The 17,643-nt window shown below is 35.6% G+C and overlaps 2 protein-coding genes across 2 annotated transcripts in view; one reads left to right on the plus strand and one right to left on the minus strand.

Annotated features, from left to right (window-relative positions):
• The window catches only part of LOC308431924 (olfactory receptor 4F3/4F16/4F29-like), a gene marked incomplete at both ends in the record, with an annotated part of 138,684 nt that overhangs the window by 36,066 nt on the left and 84,975 nt on the right, over nt 1-17,643 (plus strand). The window lies entirely within an intron of this gene.
• On the minus strand, nt 1,713-2,651 carry LOC308431560 (olfactory receptor 4F3/4F16/4F29-like; the record flags this gene model as incomplete). Its single annotated transcript, XM_080931082.1, has 1 exon — nt 1,713-2,651. The coding sequence occupies one exon, from the start codon at nt 2,649-2,651 to the stop codon at nt 1,713-1,715; it is 939 nt and encodes a 312-aa protein (XP_080787208.1).

A 17,643-nucleotide genomic window follows, 5' to 3' on the forward strand; every position in this document is an offset into this window, starting at 1 on the left:
TTGTCTGGCATCAATAGGAAGAGAGGCCTTTGGTCCAGTGATGGCTCATTTTCCCAGTGTAGGGGAATGCCAATGTGCTAAGGTGGGAGTGGGTGGTTGGGAGTGGGAACTTCTTCATGGAAGCAAGGGAATACGGGAAGAGGATGGGAAAGGGGGAATGTGAAATAACATTTAAAATGTAAATACAGAAAATATCCAATAAAAATTATTTTAAAAAGTAATCCAAGACCAACTAGAATGTTTTTACACCAGTAGGGCTCAGAGGATTGCTATAATCAACAGCCAAATTTCTTAACAGGATGTACGTGGTGTAAATAGGAGAGTGCCTCTGCTATTTCTGCATATTATCATAGATTTCATTTATCTTCTATTGGAGAGCACATAACCCTGGTGTGTGCTTGTATTTCCCATTGTAACTGAGTAAACTATGTCACTAAACCCATAACATCACTCGCTTTCATGGCACAGATTTGTAGAATGATGAATTTTGTGTTATGTTTCATTTGGTATAAAATATTTCCCCTGGTCAAATAAGACTTCAGGCAAGTACTTGTGTGTAGGTTGAATGAAGCTTTCCATGAACCCACATATTACTAATTGAGCAATCATTTAGATGAGTCTATCTCCCTCATTGAATCTGTGAAGCATGAAAGTATGAAAGATATAAATGATTGCACATAGGAAATAGATTTGCCTGATTTTTAACACAAAAAACTGTCCCAGGGAAGTTGTAATCTCATCACAGATACAAAGCTAGAGGCACTAGAATCTCATAAGGAAAACTGGACATTTGATGGAGACCAGGGACAGTAAAGGAACACTTTGTCTAATAGTGCCCGAACTTTCAAAGGTACAGTTGAGGGCTAGCCTGGTGACTATAATCACGATACACTTGCAACTAACTTGAAAACTTAAAGAATTAAAAGGGTATGTGAAAAAAAAAGCAGGACTACAGCACTACTTCTGTTCCATATGTCAGAATGAGTTAGTTAATATGGTGTATCTCTAAAGTACTAAGGTACACTGTGCCAACTGATGAAAAATTGCTATAACTTCATTTACATCTCAATAATATATAAATATTTTTATGCTGAATTCTGACATAGAAATACAAAAAGCAATAAGAAAACAGTAAACAAATGAGTAAATAAGTAAAAACATAAATATATTTGACTGTCATAATGTTAACTGGACAGCCTACATTTCTGTTTATCAAGTGTGCAATGGTTGCATATTCCAAACATTTTGAATAACCACAATCAAAAGGGTTGCTAGAGTGTATACAATGTTCAAAAAATAGAAAATTTAACCCAGATGAATGTCAATTTGTATATTTCCCATGAAGTACTGCCATTAAATCCTACATGTGAGATAATTATATAAACAAAGACAGAAAGACAGACAGAGACAAAAAGGGGAAACATCGTTCGCTTTTTTTAGGCTTTAAAGAATCTTCCATCTTCCATACAATTAAAAGTTTACATCACAAAAAAATATTCTTTGTTAAATAAATTCAGTATTATTATAATCACTGTCTCAAAAATATAAACTTCATTCCTTGTTGTCAGGACAAATTTAAATTTCTCCTCATAGCAGACAAAAGCTACCAAAATATCAATATAGGTAAAGACGTCCTATCAGGAAAACAAATCATCATTGAATTTGATGAAGAGTGCACTGTATTCAGCAATGAATGTTCACACCGAAATCATTTAGGAGATTTTCCCATATTTGAATAGCTGTCGGCACACTTTTTTCATAGCAGTCTTCATATCTTGATTCCTCAGTGTGTAGATCAAAGGGTTCAGAAAAGGAGTACCAACTGCATCAAATATAGCCAGATACTTATCCAGGTTTGTAGAGGGGGAAGGCCATGTGTAGATAAATATCAAAGGACCAAAGAATAGGACCACAACAAAGATGTGAGCAGAAAGTGTAGACAAAGCTTTAGAAGAACCACCTGAGGAATGTTTCTGAACAGTGACTATTATGACAATATAAGATATGACCAGTATGAAAAAGGAGCCTACAGAGATTAGGCCACTGTTTGCTGAAGCCATTAATTCTAATTGGTTGGTATCTACACAAGCAAGTCTGATGAACCGAGGAAGGTCACAGTAAAAGCTGTCCAAAATATTTGGTCCACAGAATGGTAAATCTACTATATAAACAAATTGAACCAGAGAATGCATAAGGCCAACCACCCATGCAGCCACTAAGATGAAAATGCACATTTTTGCATTCATAATGGTCAAATAATGAAGAGGCTTACATATGGCTACATATCTATCATATGCCATGCCTATGAGCAGCACCACCTCAACACCACCAATAACATGGATGAAAAAAATTTGAATGATGCAACCTCTAAAGGAAATAACTTTGTGCTTTCTGAATAGGTCATAAATCATCTTGGGACAAGTGACACATGAAACACCTAAATCAATGAAGGAGAGATTGGCCAACAGAAAGTACATGGGAGAATGTAAGTGAGGGTCAGACGCCACCGTGAAAATGATGAGGGAGTTTCCCATTATGCTCGCCATATAAAACACTGAAGCAAACACAAATAGAAGAACTTGCATCTTCCAGGAGTTGGTGAGTCCCACAAACATAAATTCTGACACAACAGAGTAATTTGTTCCTTCCATTTCTGCTATTTGCAGTGCCACCTAACGGACAGCAGTACAAGAAACTGAAAGTTATGCTAATTATATTAACAATCCACAAAAAGTTAGAACTTGAGTTTATGAAAATATTTTTTAATTTATCTATAAACCTTTATCATAAAGATGAATAGATATATGAGCAAGTACTTACATGGCTACTTATCAAGGGGCTGCAAAATACAAACACTCTGAAATGCCATTTTATTCTTGTTAAAAGAGCTTTCATAAAAGGTTTAAAAATAAAAGGTTTGAGTTGTGTCTTTAAAAGTGGAAGATTGGACAGAGCTGAGAATATAATAATATTCATTTAATAAGGCATATAGCTATTTCCTTAATAATTTTAAAATAAAGCTTTGGTATATAACCACTGTCTTCCAACATATAGAGCCCTAGATTTTATTCTTGTCAAAGGAAGAAAGGAAGGAATAATGGAAGGAAGGAAGGAAGGAAGGAAGGAAGGAAGGAAGGAAAGAAGGAAGAAGGAAGGAAGGAAGGAAGGAAGGAAGGAAGGAAGGAAGGAAGGAAGGAAGGAAGGAAGGAAGGAAAGAAGGAGAGGATCAAACAGAAAATGGATAAATAGAAATTATTACAGAGAGATAAGAAAGATGAAAACTGGAGAGATGGAATGGGAGACAGAAAGATACTGAAAGTCATAGATATATAGAAAGATGCAAACAACTTAGAGAATTATTAGCCAATATCACAGTGGGAGTTAACCATCCAAAAAAATGAACCTACATTGACCCATGATCATTGAAACATCATTTATAGTAACCAATATTAAAATATCATAATTGCTTTTTATGGATGTATAGCAATAAACACAAATACACACAAGTACAGATACAGTACACTATTAATTAAGGGAGTTTAAGGTCTCATAATAACATTAATGAACCTGGGAGTAATTGTGCTAAATGAAATGGAGGCACAAGAAAACAAATGCTGAAAGATCTTCTGAATATATGAAATCTGAAGAAGTCAGAGTTATAGAAGCAAAGAATATAATGGTGGGACAAACAGAAATGATGTGGAGAGTGGGCATGAAGCAAGAATATGATGGTGGTTAGTAAAAATCCAAACGCTCTATTCATACGGTGGTTCCTTTCTGAATATCTACGGTATTATGGTGAATATACACAATGATAATAGTTGCATGCTTGGAAATTCCTGAGAAGCTATTTTCAATGTTCTCACTCAATGTAAGTATGCTCATTATTTTTATATATGTGTAATATATATATAATGTAGCTTCATATATATTGTTATATATTATATGTAGCTTAATATATTACATAACAGTGATGTGCACTAAAAATACACACAACGATTTAGTTATTAATTGTTCCTATATAAAACCAAAACAAGAAAACTGTTTATTTTACCCATAGAATTGTAAAATACAGACCACACACTGAAGCATGTGGCAGTCTTGTCATGTACTGGACCATGTAATATTTCTGGATTCAGGTGATTTCCTTCAGTATAGTATAATAGATCAAAATCTGATTTCACATTCTAGCTAAGTATTTATACATAGAATATGATACATAGGCGAGAATCACTGCCCTGGAAAGCTCACCTCACAAACAGAAAAGTTAGTCCTCAGAAGGTAGCCATGTTGTGGCAGAAGGCATTTTTTCCAAACCTGAATTAAAAAATTTATCACATTACATTTTGTTATAGAATAAACAGCACATGAACAAGAGACAGATTTTCAATTCAAAAAAACAAAATAAACCTATTGCTCAGGCACTATCAATTTATTAGATATATAGTTTATTAATCTATTCTATAAATATTGACAGTTTATGAAGCAACTTAAACATAACAAGTATTCTAAATGAAATATTCAGTATATTGATGTTCTATATTAGATAATTAACAAATATTGATATTAACTTTTTTTAGTTTTTTCATGATTCTGTAAATTTATTTAAGGAATTTTAAATTATTTATTTATAATAAATAAAACAAATGAACAGAGCATGAAATTTTATTTCTGAAAGAACTTTCAAAGTATAGTAACTCTCCCCTTCTAATAAAAGATAGTTAAAATATATTAACTATCTCCAATTCAATAATAAAGTATAGTGTTCAATTTACTTAGTAATCAGAGTGTACTATCAATATAATTAAAATTTATTTTCTCAAAGAACTCTATTGTTCTTATAACTAATTAAGTGTAACTCACTAAATGTTTCTTTTCAACTAGACTCAACTCCAATAAATTTAAGAACTATACCTGTATCTTGTGTAATCCATCTTAAAACTCAGAATCACACCATGTTGTATATAAATATTTGTTGAAACATAGAATACATATGTTTCAGTTATTTCAAATACACATGAAAACTTCATGATTATAATTTAAAGATAAGAAAGGAAACTGTGCAGAGCTCTAAAGTGACAGAGAAAAATGTAAAATGATCATAACACTAAAGAAAAAGAAAATGGTGTAAAATGAAAAATTTAAAAACAACAAAATTTGAAAAGTAAGTGTTGTCATGGAGGTCAGAGTTTAAGTAAAAGACAATTTATTCACTTTTGTTTATATTTGACAATTCTTTTTAAACTGGATAGTTATAACCAATCACAGTGCTTCAAGCACCTTTCAAGTACCAAAGCTGTAGGAGGCATACCAATGAACCTGTATCCACTGTGAATTTCTCTTTTGAACAGCCAATCTTCATCAACATCATAAAACCCCATGAATGTTGAATTTAGAAGAGAATGATTTGTAGTTATACAAAATATTATAGAATTTAGAAGTTGATAAAATTTGAGACCTGATACATTCACTTGGAACAGAGTAGTAACTGAAAATAAGTTCAGAAGAAGACTCACGTAGACATCTGTAAATGCAGAGGGAAGAATATGGTGTTGATTTACCTATAAGCCATGAACACTCACAGAGGAACACCACAGAACAGGATATGTTAAATCATCTTCCCTTACACTTGTCTGTATCTTAAAATCATTCTCATTCTTCATATAATGCACATTCATTTACAACTGTTAGAATACTCACAGTGCAAAAGGCCAGTATTACGTCTTTGATGTATATCATGAGTAGTGCTCCACTTAGCCTTAAATCTGTCATAGGAGAATCCTCCAAGACAGATATCTAATTCCTACTTCTTAAAGGAAATATTTATTAAAGAGGTTCCTAATACAGGGTCATAAGTTTAGTAACCTACATTCATCGGCTAAGTTTGATCAAAGCACACATCAGAAACATCATCTGTGCATATTTTTACTCCTGTTTTGCTTAATATTGTAAGATCATTATTCCCTCAAGACAAACTCTGAACTTTTACCTCTCAATTTGTTGTGAAACCTGCATTATACCCAGAATAATTCAAAATCTTCTATTTAATTAAAACCCCAGTTTCTATTGATTATTGAGGAAAATATAAGTAACTCTACATGCTTTTCAAATAACTACTTATGAGTATAAATAAAAAAAGGAAAGTTATAGCTTTTATTAAAAGTCTTTAACTAACTACTTATAATTAGGAAATAAAATGAGTGCATGCAACACAGAAGATGGATTGGAAGGATAGCTTAATGACTAAGAGCACTTATTGTTCTTAGAAACAAAACAGATTAGGTTTATCAACACCATTGTGACAGGTCATATCTTTCTGTAACTCTAGATCCTGGAGATCTAATGTGTTCTTCTGGCCTCCTCAGCAATGACAAGCAAGAAGTATGCATACATACATGAAAGCAAAAATAATTGAATACACAAAATAAAAATAAATAAATATTTAAAACAAGTGAAAATGTTAAATATAAATTTAATTTTTGATTTGTAAGTATTATTCTGTTTTCATATACTCTAAATTATATTACAAAATGGCTAAGTATTGAAAAATTTCACCTAGAATACAATGAAAGTTTTTCAAAGTTGATTGATGTTTTCTAGTGTCTTTCATATTTTTTGGATACATTAATCTAGCTCAAAACCAAATCCAATTAACTTTTTCCTATATACCAAAAAAATTATAGTTATTTTTCTGTGCTATTTAATTACTTTTTAAGCATTATACCTATCTTTTGCTTTAGATAAACAAAAGCATTTACAATATAATTCATTCTCATAGAGTTTTCAAAACAAGAATATTTACAAATAAAGTCATACTTCTGGTTGTTTAAACATCGTGGTACATTTTACCTGCACTAAGAGGAAGCATTTTCTCAGACCGATTTTCCTGATTTCTTTTGCCTAAAATACCTAATAATAACCTAACATAAAATATATCAACGTAATTATTCAAATCTCAAGAGACCAGCAAGCAAAAGATTCAGAAAACTCTAGATGGTTTTAAATGTGCTCAGAGTTCAGATATTTTTCCCAGGTGAACTGTTTGTTTTGTCCACTGCAACTAAAAATTTCAAAATTCATGAAACAACATTAAACACAAACAGGAAATATAGAAATTTTATATTGTTGTATATTTTGTTGTAAATATTAACCACTAGTCATTGTAATAAGTATCTAAATTAGATAATAACCTCAAATCCTGACTACAAACGGTTATTCAAACACTTTAGTATGTTTTAAGAAGAAATATTTATAAAGTTTCTACTTTGATATATTATATAATTGTGAATTTGTATATACATATAGGTGGATAGACATTAACAGAAATTTGAAATTTAAACATAAATAGCATACTTAAAACACCTACCATAAAGGGGGCAAAGAGCAGAAACAAGACTAGAGTGTCAATTCTCTCCACTTCAATTCAATATAATTCTTGAAGTCTTAGCTAGATCAATAACACAAAAGCAAAGCAAAAAACAACAAAGGGAAGAAGGGTGGGAGAAAAAAAAGAAGGAAGAAAAGAAGAAATATTAATAAAAAAAGAAGTCAAAGTATTATGGTAGCCCTACATGTAAATAACATGATCCAATACATAAGAAAATTTAAAGACTCTACTAAAACACTCTTAGGACTGATAAATACATTTAACAAAGTATACAAAACTAGCATACAAAAAAATCAGAAGCCAATAAAAAAGTACTGAAAAAGAAATCCAGAAAAAAATTCTACTGGTAGCAAAGAAAGAAGAAAAGAAGGAAGGAAGGAAAAAAGGAAGGAAGGAAGGAAGGAAGGAAGGAAGGAAGGAAGGAAGGAAAAAGAAAAATATCTGACAATGGAGGAGAAGGACTAACTAAAGAAATAACTTCCACAAAAAAAAACATGGAAAAAAGAAATTGGGACTATACAAGAACATAGACAGAGTACTCATTCCCATGATTCAGAAGAACCAATGTGAAAATGGATATCCTACAAAAATTATCCTACAAATGTGATAAAATGCCCAGCAAACACTAAGACCATTTTCACAGACATAGCAAAAAAACAATCTCAAATGTTATATAAATGCACAAAAAAATCTATGATAACCAAAGTGAATACTGAAGAAAGAGTATCACCAAGCAAATTTCAAATTATACCATTGAGCCATGGGCATGGAGGGAGGGAACGTCTTAATACAGGCAGAAAGCAAATGCATAGATCAATAGAGCAGAGCTTGATATAACTGCATAACGACAGTTGTCTAAACTTTGACAAATAAACCAAAATAGACAGCATATTTAGCAAATGGTATTAGAAAACCTGAATTTTTCAACATGAAAAATCTTTACAAAAACATAAAACTCAACTCCAGGTGGATAAACGACTTCAACATCAGAGTTGATGCCCTGTAATTCCTAGTAGGAAATATGAGAGGAGCACATAAACTGACAGGCACAGATAAGAACTTAATAATAGTACCTCTATAACACAGGCACAAAAGCCAACAATCGAGTAATATGATTTTATCTAAATAAAATCTTCCAGGCAACAAAGGAAACAATCAAATGAAGAAACAACACGTCACTCTCACCAATGTACACATGAAGACAGAATCTCAGCAGAGAATAATAAAACTAACAGAGGTTATTAATCAAGGAGACCTAACAGATACCTACAAAACATTTCACCCAAACATAAAACAATATACTCTCTTCTCAGTTCCTCATGGAACCTTCTCCAAAACTTACCATACAGTGGGTCACAAACAAACCTCAAAAAATACTCATGGTATGTACTCACTGACACACAAATACTAGACCCCAATATCCAAGAAACCATCCACAGAATTTATTAAGCTCAAAAAGAAGGCCAGAAGGTTGTTGCCTCAGTCCTTCATAGAAAGGAGAACACACCAAGAAGAGTGGAGAACACAGGACACAGGCCCGGTGAGACTGCTCTGTGAGTAGCTGGGGTGCAGAAAGGTCTGGACCAAGCATGCAGAAAGAGTGTCCCCACATTGTTTCAGGGGAGCAGGAATTCTGCCATAGGGACTCAGTTTCCACCCAGAAAGCCCTTGCATGTGAAATAAACTCTCAGGCCATCTGCCAAGGAGAAGAGCTGAGATACAGGGACACAAGCCTTGTTAGACTGCTCTGCAAGTAGCTGGGGCACTGAGAGGTCTGGGCCGAGCACACAAAAAGCACACTCCCTCTCCAGTGGTTCATTGGAGAAAAAAAAATCTGCTCTAGGGCCATGGTTTCGACCCAGAGGTCCCGTATATGCTAAACAAACGCTCAGGCTATCTGCCACCTAGAACAGCATAGATCCAGGGACACAACCCAGGTACATGGAGGAGACAGGAACCAATCACTGACAACAAGACCACTTATAATCAAAGACAACAAGATGGCAAGAGGAAAGCAAAAAACATACCAAATATAAACCAAAAAAAGCTGGCATCACCAGAATTCAGCTCTCCCATCAAAGCAAACAGCAGAATGCCAAACACTACAAAAAAGAAGACTCAGACCCAAAATCATACCTCAACATGATCATAGAGATACTTAAACTAGAAAGGGAGAGAAAGCATAAGGAAATAGAAGCTTTTAAAGAGAAAATGAGAAAAACACTCAAAGAAATCAAAGAACTAGAGGAAAACAGAACCAAAGAGATGAAGGAATTGAAGAAGAAATTTAAAATGGAAATGGAAAAAATAAAGAAAACACTAAAAGAGACAACCTTAGTGGTAGAAAACCTAAAAAAGAGGACGCAGAGCAGAGCCTGGCCCATCTGCCACCTGGAACGGCAGCTCTTAAAGGCTGAACAGCTGTGACCGGGAACAGAACTTAGGAACTTCTGTTTCCACCCGGCGGCGACTTCAGGACACAGAGCGGAGCCTGACCCATCTGCCACCCGGAACTGTGGCTCGTAGAGGCTGAGCAACTGGTGGGTGGGAGACCTGGGCTTCCAGGGAGCAGAGAGATCTCTGGGGAGTGCACACGGAAAGTGCACCCCCTGCCTTGCCCTGCCCTGCCCTGCCTGATTCAGTGACCAGGAAGAACTTTGGAACTTCTGTTTCCACCCCGCGGCGACTTCAGGACACAGAGCGGAGCCTGGCCCATCTGCCACCCAGAAAGACAGCTCGCAAAAGGCTGAAACAATGACGTAACCAAATTCTTAAGAAAATTGCTGCATCTAAAGAATATCATCCTGAGTGAGATAACCAAGTCACAAAAGAACAGACATAATATGCAGTCACTGATATTGGGATGCTAACCCCAGAGGCTTGCACTCCCCCAGAAACAGCTCACAGACTGTATGAAGTCCAAGAAATAAAGAAAACAAAACAAAAAAAAATTTACAAAACAAGAAGACTTTGACTATTTCCATGTTGCATTTTGTTTTGCATGTACTTTACGCTCATTGTAACTATTAGGTTTTCAATGCATACTGTCAAGCCTTTGAAAAAATCATGTACTGACTAAAAAATATATTCATATTGTTTTATGTAAAAATTATTTTAAAATCTGAAAAAACAGTACTGACAAAAATGTATAATTTTAAGCAAAAAAAATGTTTAAAATCTGTACATTTATCTTTGTTTTGTAAAATAAAGTTGTTTAAAAAGAAAGAAAAAAAGAAAACCTAAAAAAGAAATCAGTAGTCACAAATGCAAGCATCTCAAACAGACTGCAAGAGATAGAAAAGAGAATCTCAGGGGCCAAAGACAACATAGAAAAACATAAACAAAACAGTCAGAGAAGATGCAAAAGCCAAAAACATCCTAACAAAATTATCCAGGATATAGGACACATTGAGAAGACCAAACCTACGGATAATAGGAATAGAAGAGGGCGAAGAATATAAACTCAAAGGCACAGTAAATATCTTCAACAAAATCATAGAAGAAAACTTCCCTACCCTTAAGAATGAGATGACCATGAGCATAAAAGAAGCCTACAGAAATCAAAATAGAGTGGACCAGACAAGAAATTACTCCTGACTCATAATAGTCAAAACGCCAAGTACCCAAAGCAAAGAAGGAATACTAAAAGCAGTAAGGGAAAAGGGTCATGTAAAATATAAAGACAGACCAATCAGAATCACATCCGACTTCTCAACAGAGACTATGAAAGCTACAAGAGCCGGGACAGACATCATGCAGATGCTAAGAGAACACAAGTGTCAGCCCAAGCTGATATACCCAGAAAAATTCTCAATCACCATATATGGAGAGAACAAGATATTCCAGGATAAACCTAAATTTACACAATATCTGACCACAAATCCAGCACTACAAGAATTGTAGGTGGAAAACCTACAAGAAGGGAAATGCCAGGATGCTGATGTGGGAGAGGGTAATTAGGAGAGAGAGAACATTCATAGAGGCAATGGGGGTGGGATTTTCAGAATATAGAAAATAAAATGCACAAATAATGTAATTGATTTGCAAAATAAATAATTTATAAATTTTGTAATTTAAAAATTTGCCACCCGGACAAGCAGGTCCTAAAGGTTGAAAGACTGGTGAGTAGGAGACCTGGGCAGCCAGGAAGCAGAGTGATCTCTGTGGAGTGCGCACAGAAAGCTCACCCCACGCCCTGCCTGATCCAGGCTCGTTCTGTGTCTAATTATGTGGTCAATTTTCGAGCAGGTGCCATGGGGTGGTGAGAAGTAGGTGTATTTTTTTACTTTAGGATGATATGTTCTGTAGATATCTATTAATTCCAATTGGTTCAAAGTCTCTTCTAGTTTTACAGTGTCATTGTTCAGTTTCTGTTTCCATGATCTGTCCATTGGAGAGAGTGGGGTATTAAAGTCTCCCACTATTATTGTGTAGGGTGAAATGTACTTTTTGAACTTTAGTAGGGTTTCTTTTATGAATGTGGGTGATTTTTTATTTGGAGCATATATGTTAAGGATTGAGAGTTCCTCCTGACAGATTTCCCCGGTAATGAGTAAAAAGTGTCCTTCCTTATCTTTTTTGATAACTTTTGGTTGGAAATTTACTTTATTCAATATTAGAATAGCCACTCATGCTTGATTGTTGGGACTGTTTGTTAGGAAGTTTTTTTTCCCACCCTTTTACTCTGAGATAGTTATCTGTCTTTGTCTCTGAGATAAGTTTCCTGTATGCAGCAAAATGCTGGATTTTGTTTATGTATCCAGTCTGATAGCCTATGTCTCTTTATTGGGGAGTTGAGTCCATTTATGTTAAGAGATATCAAGGAATAGTGGTTTCTGTTTCCTGCTATTATTGCTTTTGTGGACTGAGTTGTGTATGTGTCTTTTTCTTCTTTTGGTTTTCTTGTTTAGGAGTTTCCTTGTTTTTACTAGGATGTATTTTCCCTCATTGTATTGGGTTTTACATCTATAATTCCTTGTAGTGCTGAGTGGTCAGATACTATATAAATTTAGATTTGTCTTGAAATATCTTCATCTCTCCATCTATGGTGATTGATAATTTACTGGGTATAGCAGCTTGGGCTGGCACTTTTGCTTTCTTAGAGTGTGCATGATGTCTGTCCAGGCTATTCTAGCTGTTGAGAAATCGGTGTGATTGTGATTGGTCTGCCTTTATATGTTGCCTGACCTTTTCCCCTTACTGCTTTTAGTATTCTTTCTTTGCTATGGGCACTTGGTGTTTTGACTATTATGTGTCGGGAGGTATTTCTTTTCTGGTCCAACCTATTTGGAGTTCTGAAGGCTTCTTTTATGCTCGTGGTCATCTGATTCTTAAGGGTAGGGAAGTTTTCTTCTATGATTTTGTTGAAGATATTTACTGTGCCTCTTAGTTGATACTCTCCTCCCTCTTCTATTCCTATTATCCTTAGGTTCGCTCTTCTCATTGTGTCCTGGATTTCCTGGACATTTTGGGTTAGGAGCTTTTTGTTTTTTGCATCTTCTCTGGCTGTTTTGTCTATGTTTACAATGTTGTCTTCTGCCCCCGAGATTCTCTCTTCTATCTCTTATAGTCTATTGGAAATGCTTGCTTCTGTGACTCCTGATTTCTTTTTTAGGGGTTCTACCTCTAGGGTTCTCTCTTTTACTGTTTTCTTTATTGTGTCAATTTCCATTTTAAATTCCCTCTTCCATTCCTTCATCTCTTTGGTTCTGTTTTCCTCTAGTTCTTGGAGTTCTTTGAGTGTTTTTCTTGTTTCTTCTTTAAAAGCTTCTGATTCCTTTTGCTTTTCCTCCCTTTCTTGTTTAAGTATCTCTATCAGCATCTTGAGGTATGATTTTATGTCTGCGTCTTCTTTTTCTGGAGTGTTTGGCATTCTGATGTTTGATGCTATGGGAGATCTGGGTTCTGGTGTTGCCAGGTTGTCTTGGTTTCCTTGGGATATACTCTTTCGCTTTCCTCTTGCCATTTTGTTGTCAGTGATATATTCTTGTCTTTCCCTTGTATCTGGTCTGTGTCCCTGGATCTCCACTGGTCCAGGTGGCAGATGGGCCGAGCCCTGTTCTGCACCCCCGAATCGCCGGGTGGAAACAGAAGTTCTAATGTTGTGTTCCTGGTTCCTGTATCAGGCAAGGGCGTGCTTTCCATGCGCACTCTGCAAAGATCTCTCTGCTCCCTGGCTGCCCAGATCTTCTACTCACCATTCTTTAAAACTTTAGGAACTGCTGGTACGGGTGGAAGATGGGCCGAGCTCTGTTCTGCACCCCAGAGTCGCCAGGTGCAAACAGAAGTTCCAAAATTGTGTTCCTGGTCCCTGAATCAGTCAGAGCGGGGGGTGCGCTTTCTATGTGCACTCCGCAGAGATCTCTCTGCTCCCTGACAGCAAACCACTCTTGACCCTCTGTTCCCATTCCAAAGAGACTAACCATTCCTGGTAGAACACTCTATTTTTTCATTCTTTTTAGAGTGAAAATTTTCAGAAATTTCAGGTTTCTCTTCTATTCGCTTTCTTTTTCTTTTCTTTTTTTTAATGATTAATCACTTTAATAAACCATATAAATTTTTAATTTTAGTGGCATTTACTTATTATTTAAATACATTGAATTAATTATCAATATATGTTAAAGCTTCCACCTATTAACACTCTTTTTTTTTTACAGATTTATATTTTTTAAAAGAGGTATACATATGAAGATTTTAAAAGGCATTTTGGCATAATAGTATATGAATATTTTTGTCAGTACTTAATTCTTTTAGAGGTTTGATAGCATGCATTGAAATCCTACTAGTGACCAGGACCAGCGGATACCCAGAGATAAAGACCTGGTGATAAGGTGTTGTAACTAGCCAGGGAGAAGAGAGATCTCTCCCAAGTGTGCATGGAAAGCACTCCCCTGCCCTCCTTGATCCAGAGACCAAAAACACAGCATTGGGCCCTCTGTTCCCAGCCGGCGGCTTTGGAGCACAGAACAGGGCTCGGACCATCCACCACCAGGACCACCAGAGACCCAGAACCACAAGCCTGGTGAGAAGGGATTCCGACTAGCCATGGGGAAGAGAGATCTCTGCCGAGCACAAGCAGAAAGTGCTTCGCTGCCCTGCCTGATCGAGGAACCAGGAACCCAGCATTGGGCCCTCTGATCCAATCTATGGTTTCTGGGTGCAGAACAGGACTCGGACCATCCGCTACCAGGAACAGCGGAGATACAGGGAAACAGGCCAGGTACAAGGGAAAGGTGAGAACCAATCAATGACAACAACATGGCAAGAGAAAAGAAAAAGGGCATACCCCATGGAAAACAAGACAACCTGGCAACACTAGAACCCAGCTCTCCCATCACAGCAAGCAGCAGAATGGCAAACACTCCATAAAAAGAAGACTCAGAAATGAAATCTTACCTCATGATGATGATAGAGATCCTTAAACAAGAACGGGAGAAAAAGCATAAAGAATTAGAAGCTTCTAAAGAAGAAAAAAGAAAAACACTCAAATATCTCAAAGAACTAGAAGAAAACAGAACCAAACAGATGAAGGAATGGAAGAAGGAATTCAAAACGGAAATGGACACAATAAAGAAAACACTAGAAGATACAACCCTAGAGGTAGAAAACCTAAAAATGAAATCAGGAGACGAGACACAAATGCAAGCATCTCCAACAGACTACAAGAGATAGAAGAGAATATTTCAGGGGCCAAAGACAACATTGAAAATATAGACAAAACGGTCGGAGAAGATGCAAAAGCTAAAAAGCTCCTAAACCAAAATGTCCAGGAGATCCAGAACACAATGAGAAGACCAAACCTAAGAATAATAGGAAAAGAAGAGGGAGAAGAATATCAACTAAGAGGCACAGTAAACATCTTCAACAAAATTGTTAAAGAAAACTTCCCTACCCTTAAGAATGAGATGACCATGAGCATAAAACAAGCCTACAGAACCACAAATAGAGTGGACCAGTAAAGAAATTCCTCCCGACACATAACAGTCAAAACACCAAGTGTCAAAAGCAAAGAAAGAATATCAAAAGCAGTAAGGGAAAAGGTCAGGTAACAAATAAAGGCAGACCAATCAGAATCAAACACGATTTCTCAACAGAGACTATGAAAGCTAGAAGAACCTAGACAGACATCTTGCAGACCCTAAGAGAGCACAAGTGCCAGCACAAGCGGCTATACCCAGAAAAACTATCAATCATCATAGATGGTGAGAAGAAGATATTCCAAGACAAAACTAAATTCACACAATATGACCACAAACCGAGAACTACAACGAATTATAGGTAGAAAACCCAATACAATGGAGGAAACAACCTCATTTAAAAATGAGAAAACTACTAAGCAAGAAAACCAAAAGAAGAGACACACAGGCACAATTCAACCTACCAAAGCAACAGTAGCAAGAAAGAGCAACCACTATTTCTCGATATCTATTAACATAAATGGACTCAACTCCCCAATAAAAAGATATAAGCTATCAGACTGGATACATTAAAAAAAAAAAACTCAGCATTTTGCTGCATACAGGAAGCCCATCTTAGAGACAAAGACAGATACTATCTCAGAATAAAAGGTTGAAAAAAAAACTTCCAGCAAATAGCCCCAAGAAGCAAGCTGTAGTCGCCATTGTAATATCCAATAAAGCATATTTTCAACCAAAAGTTCTCAAAAAAAATAAGGAAGGGCACTTTTTACTCATTACAGGGAAAATCTGTCAGGAGAAACTCTCAATCCTTAATTATATGCTCCAAATACAAAAGCACCCATATTCATAAAAGAAACACGACTAAAGCTCAAAAAATACATTTTATCCCACAATAATAGTGGAAGACTTTATTACCATACTCTCACCAATGGCCAGATCATGGAAACAGAAACTGAACAAGGACACTGTAAAACTAACAGAGACTATGAACCAACTGGAATTAAGATATATCTATAGAACATATTACCCTAAAATAAAAGAATACACTTTCTTCTCAGCACCTCATAGCACTTTCTCAAAAATGGACCACATAATTGGAGACAGAACGAGCCTCAGTTGATACGAGAAGATTAAAATACAGCCATGCACCATTTCAGATCACCATGATCTAAGTCTGGTCTTTAATAACAACAAAGACAACAAAAAGCACATATACACATAGAAACTAAACAATGCTCTATTAAATGGTAGTAGGATCAAAGAATAAATAAAGGAAGAAATTAAAGATTTTCTAGAATTAAATGAAAAGGAAAACACGACATACCCATACCTATGGGATGTAATGAAAGCAGTACTGAGAGGAAAACTTATAGCTCTGAGTGCTTCCAAAAAGAAACTGGAGAAAGCATACACTAGCAACCTGACTCTACAGTTGAAACTCTAGAACATAAAGAAACAGATACACCCAAGAGGAGTAGATGGCAAGAAACAATCAAACTTAGGGCAGAAATACACCAAATAGAAACAAAAAAAAAAAAAAAAACCATTGATAGAATCAACAAAACCAAGAACTGGTTCTTTGAGAAAATTATCAAGATTGATAAACCCTTAGTCTGACTAACTAGAGGGCAAAGAGAGAGTATCCAAATTAACAAAATCAGAAAGAAATTGGAGACATAAGGACTGAAACTGAGAAAATTGAAGAAATCATCACATCCTACTACAAAAGCCTATACTTTACAAAACTGGAAAATCTGGACGAAATGGATGAATTCCTAGACAGATACAAGATACCAATGTTAAACCAGGACCAGGTAAAGCATCTACATAATCCCATAACACCAAAAGAAATAGTAGCAGTCATCAAATCCTCCCACCCAAATAAACCCAGGTCCAGATAGGTTCAGTACATAGTTTTATTAGACATTTATTTATGAAATAATACCAATATTGTCCAAACTATTTTACAAAATAGAATCCAATGTAGCACTACCTAACTCATTTTTTGAGGCTACAATAACAGTCGTTCTTAAAACACACAAAGATCCTACAAGGATATAGAACTTCAGGTCAATCTCACTTATGAACATTGATGGAAAAATACTCAACAAAATCTTTGCAAACTGAATACAAGAACATATCAAAATGATCACTCACAATGATCAAGTTAGGCTTCATCCCTGGCATGCAGGGATGGTTTAATATAAGGAAATCCATCAATGTAATCCACCATATAAACAAACTCGAAGACAAAAACCACATGGTCATCTCACTAGATGCTGAGGAAGCATTTCACAAAATCCAACACCCCTTCCTGTTAAAAGTCTTGGAAAGTAC

Source organism: Micromys minutus, assembly GCF_963924665.1.
Source record: "Micromys minutus genome assembly, chromosome: 17".
Taxonomy (NCBI): Eukaryota; Metazoa; Chordata; class Mammalia; order Rodentia; family Muridae; genus Micromys; species Micromys minutus.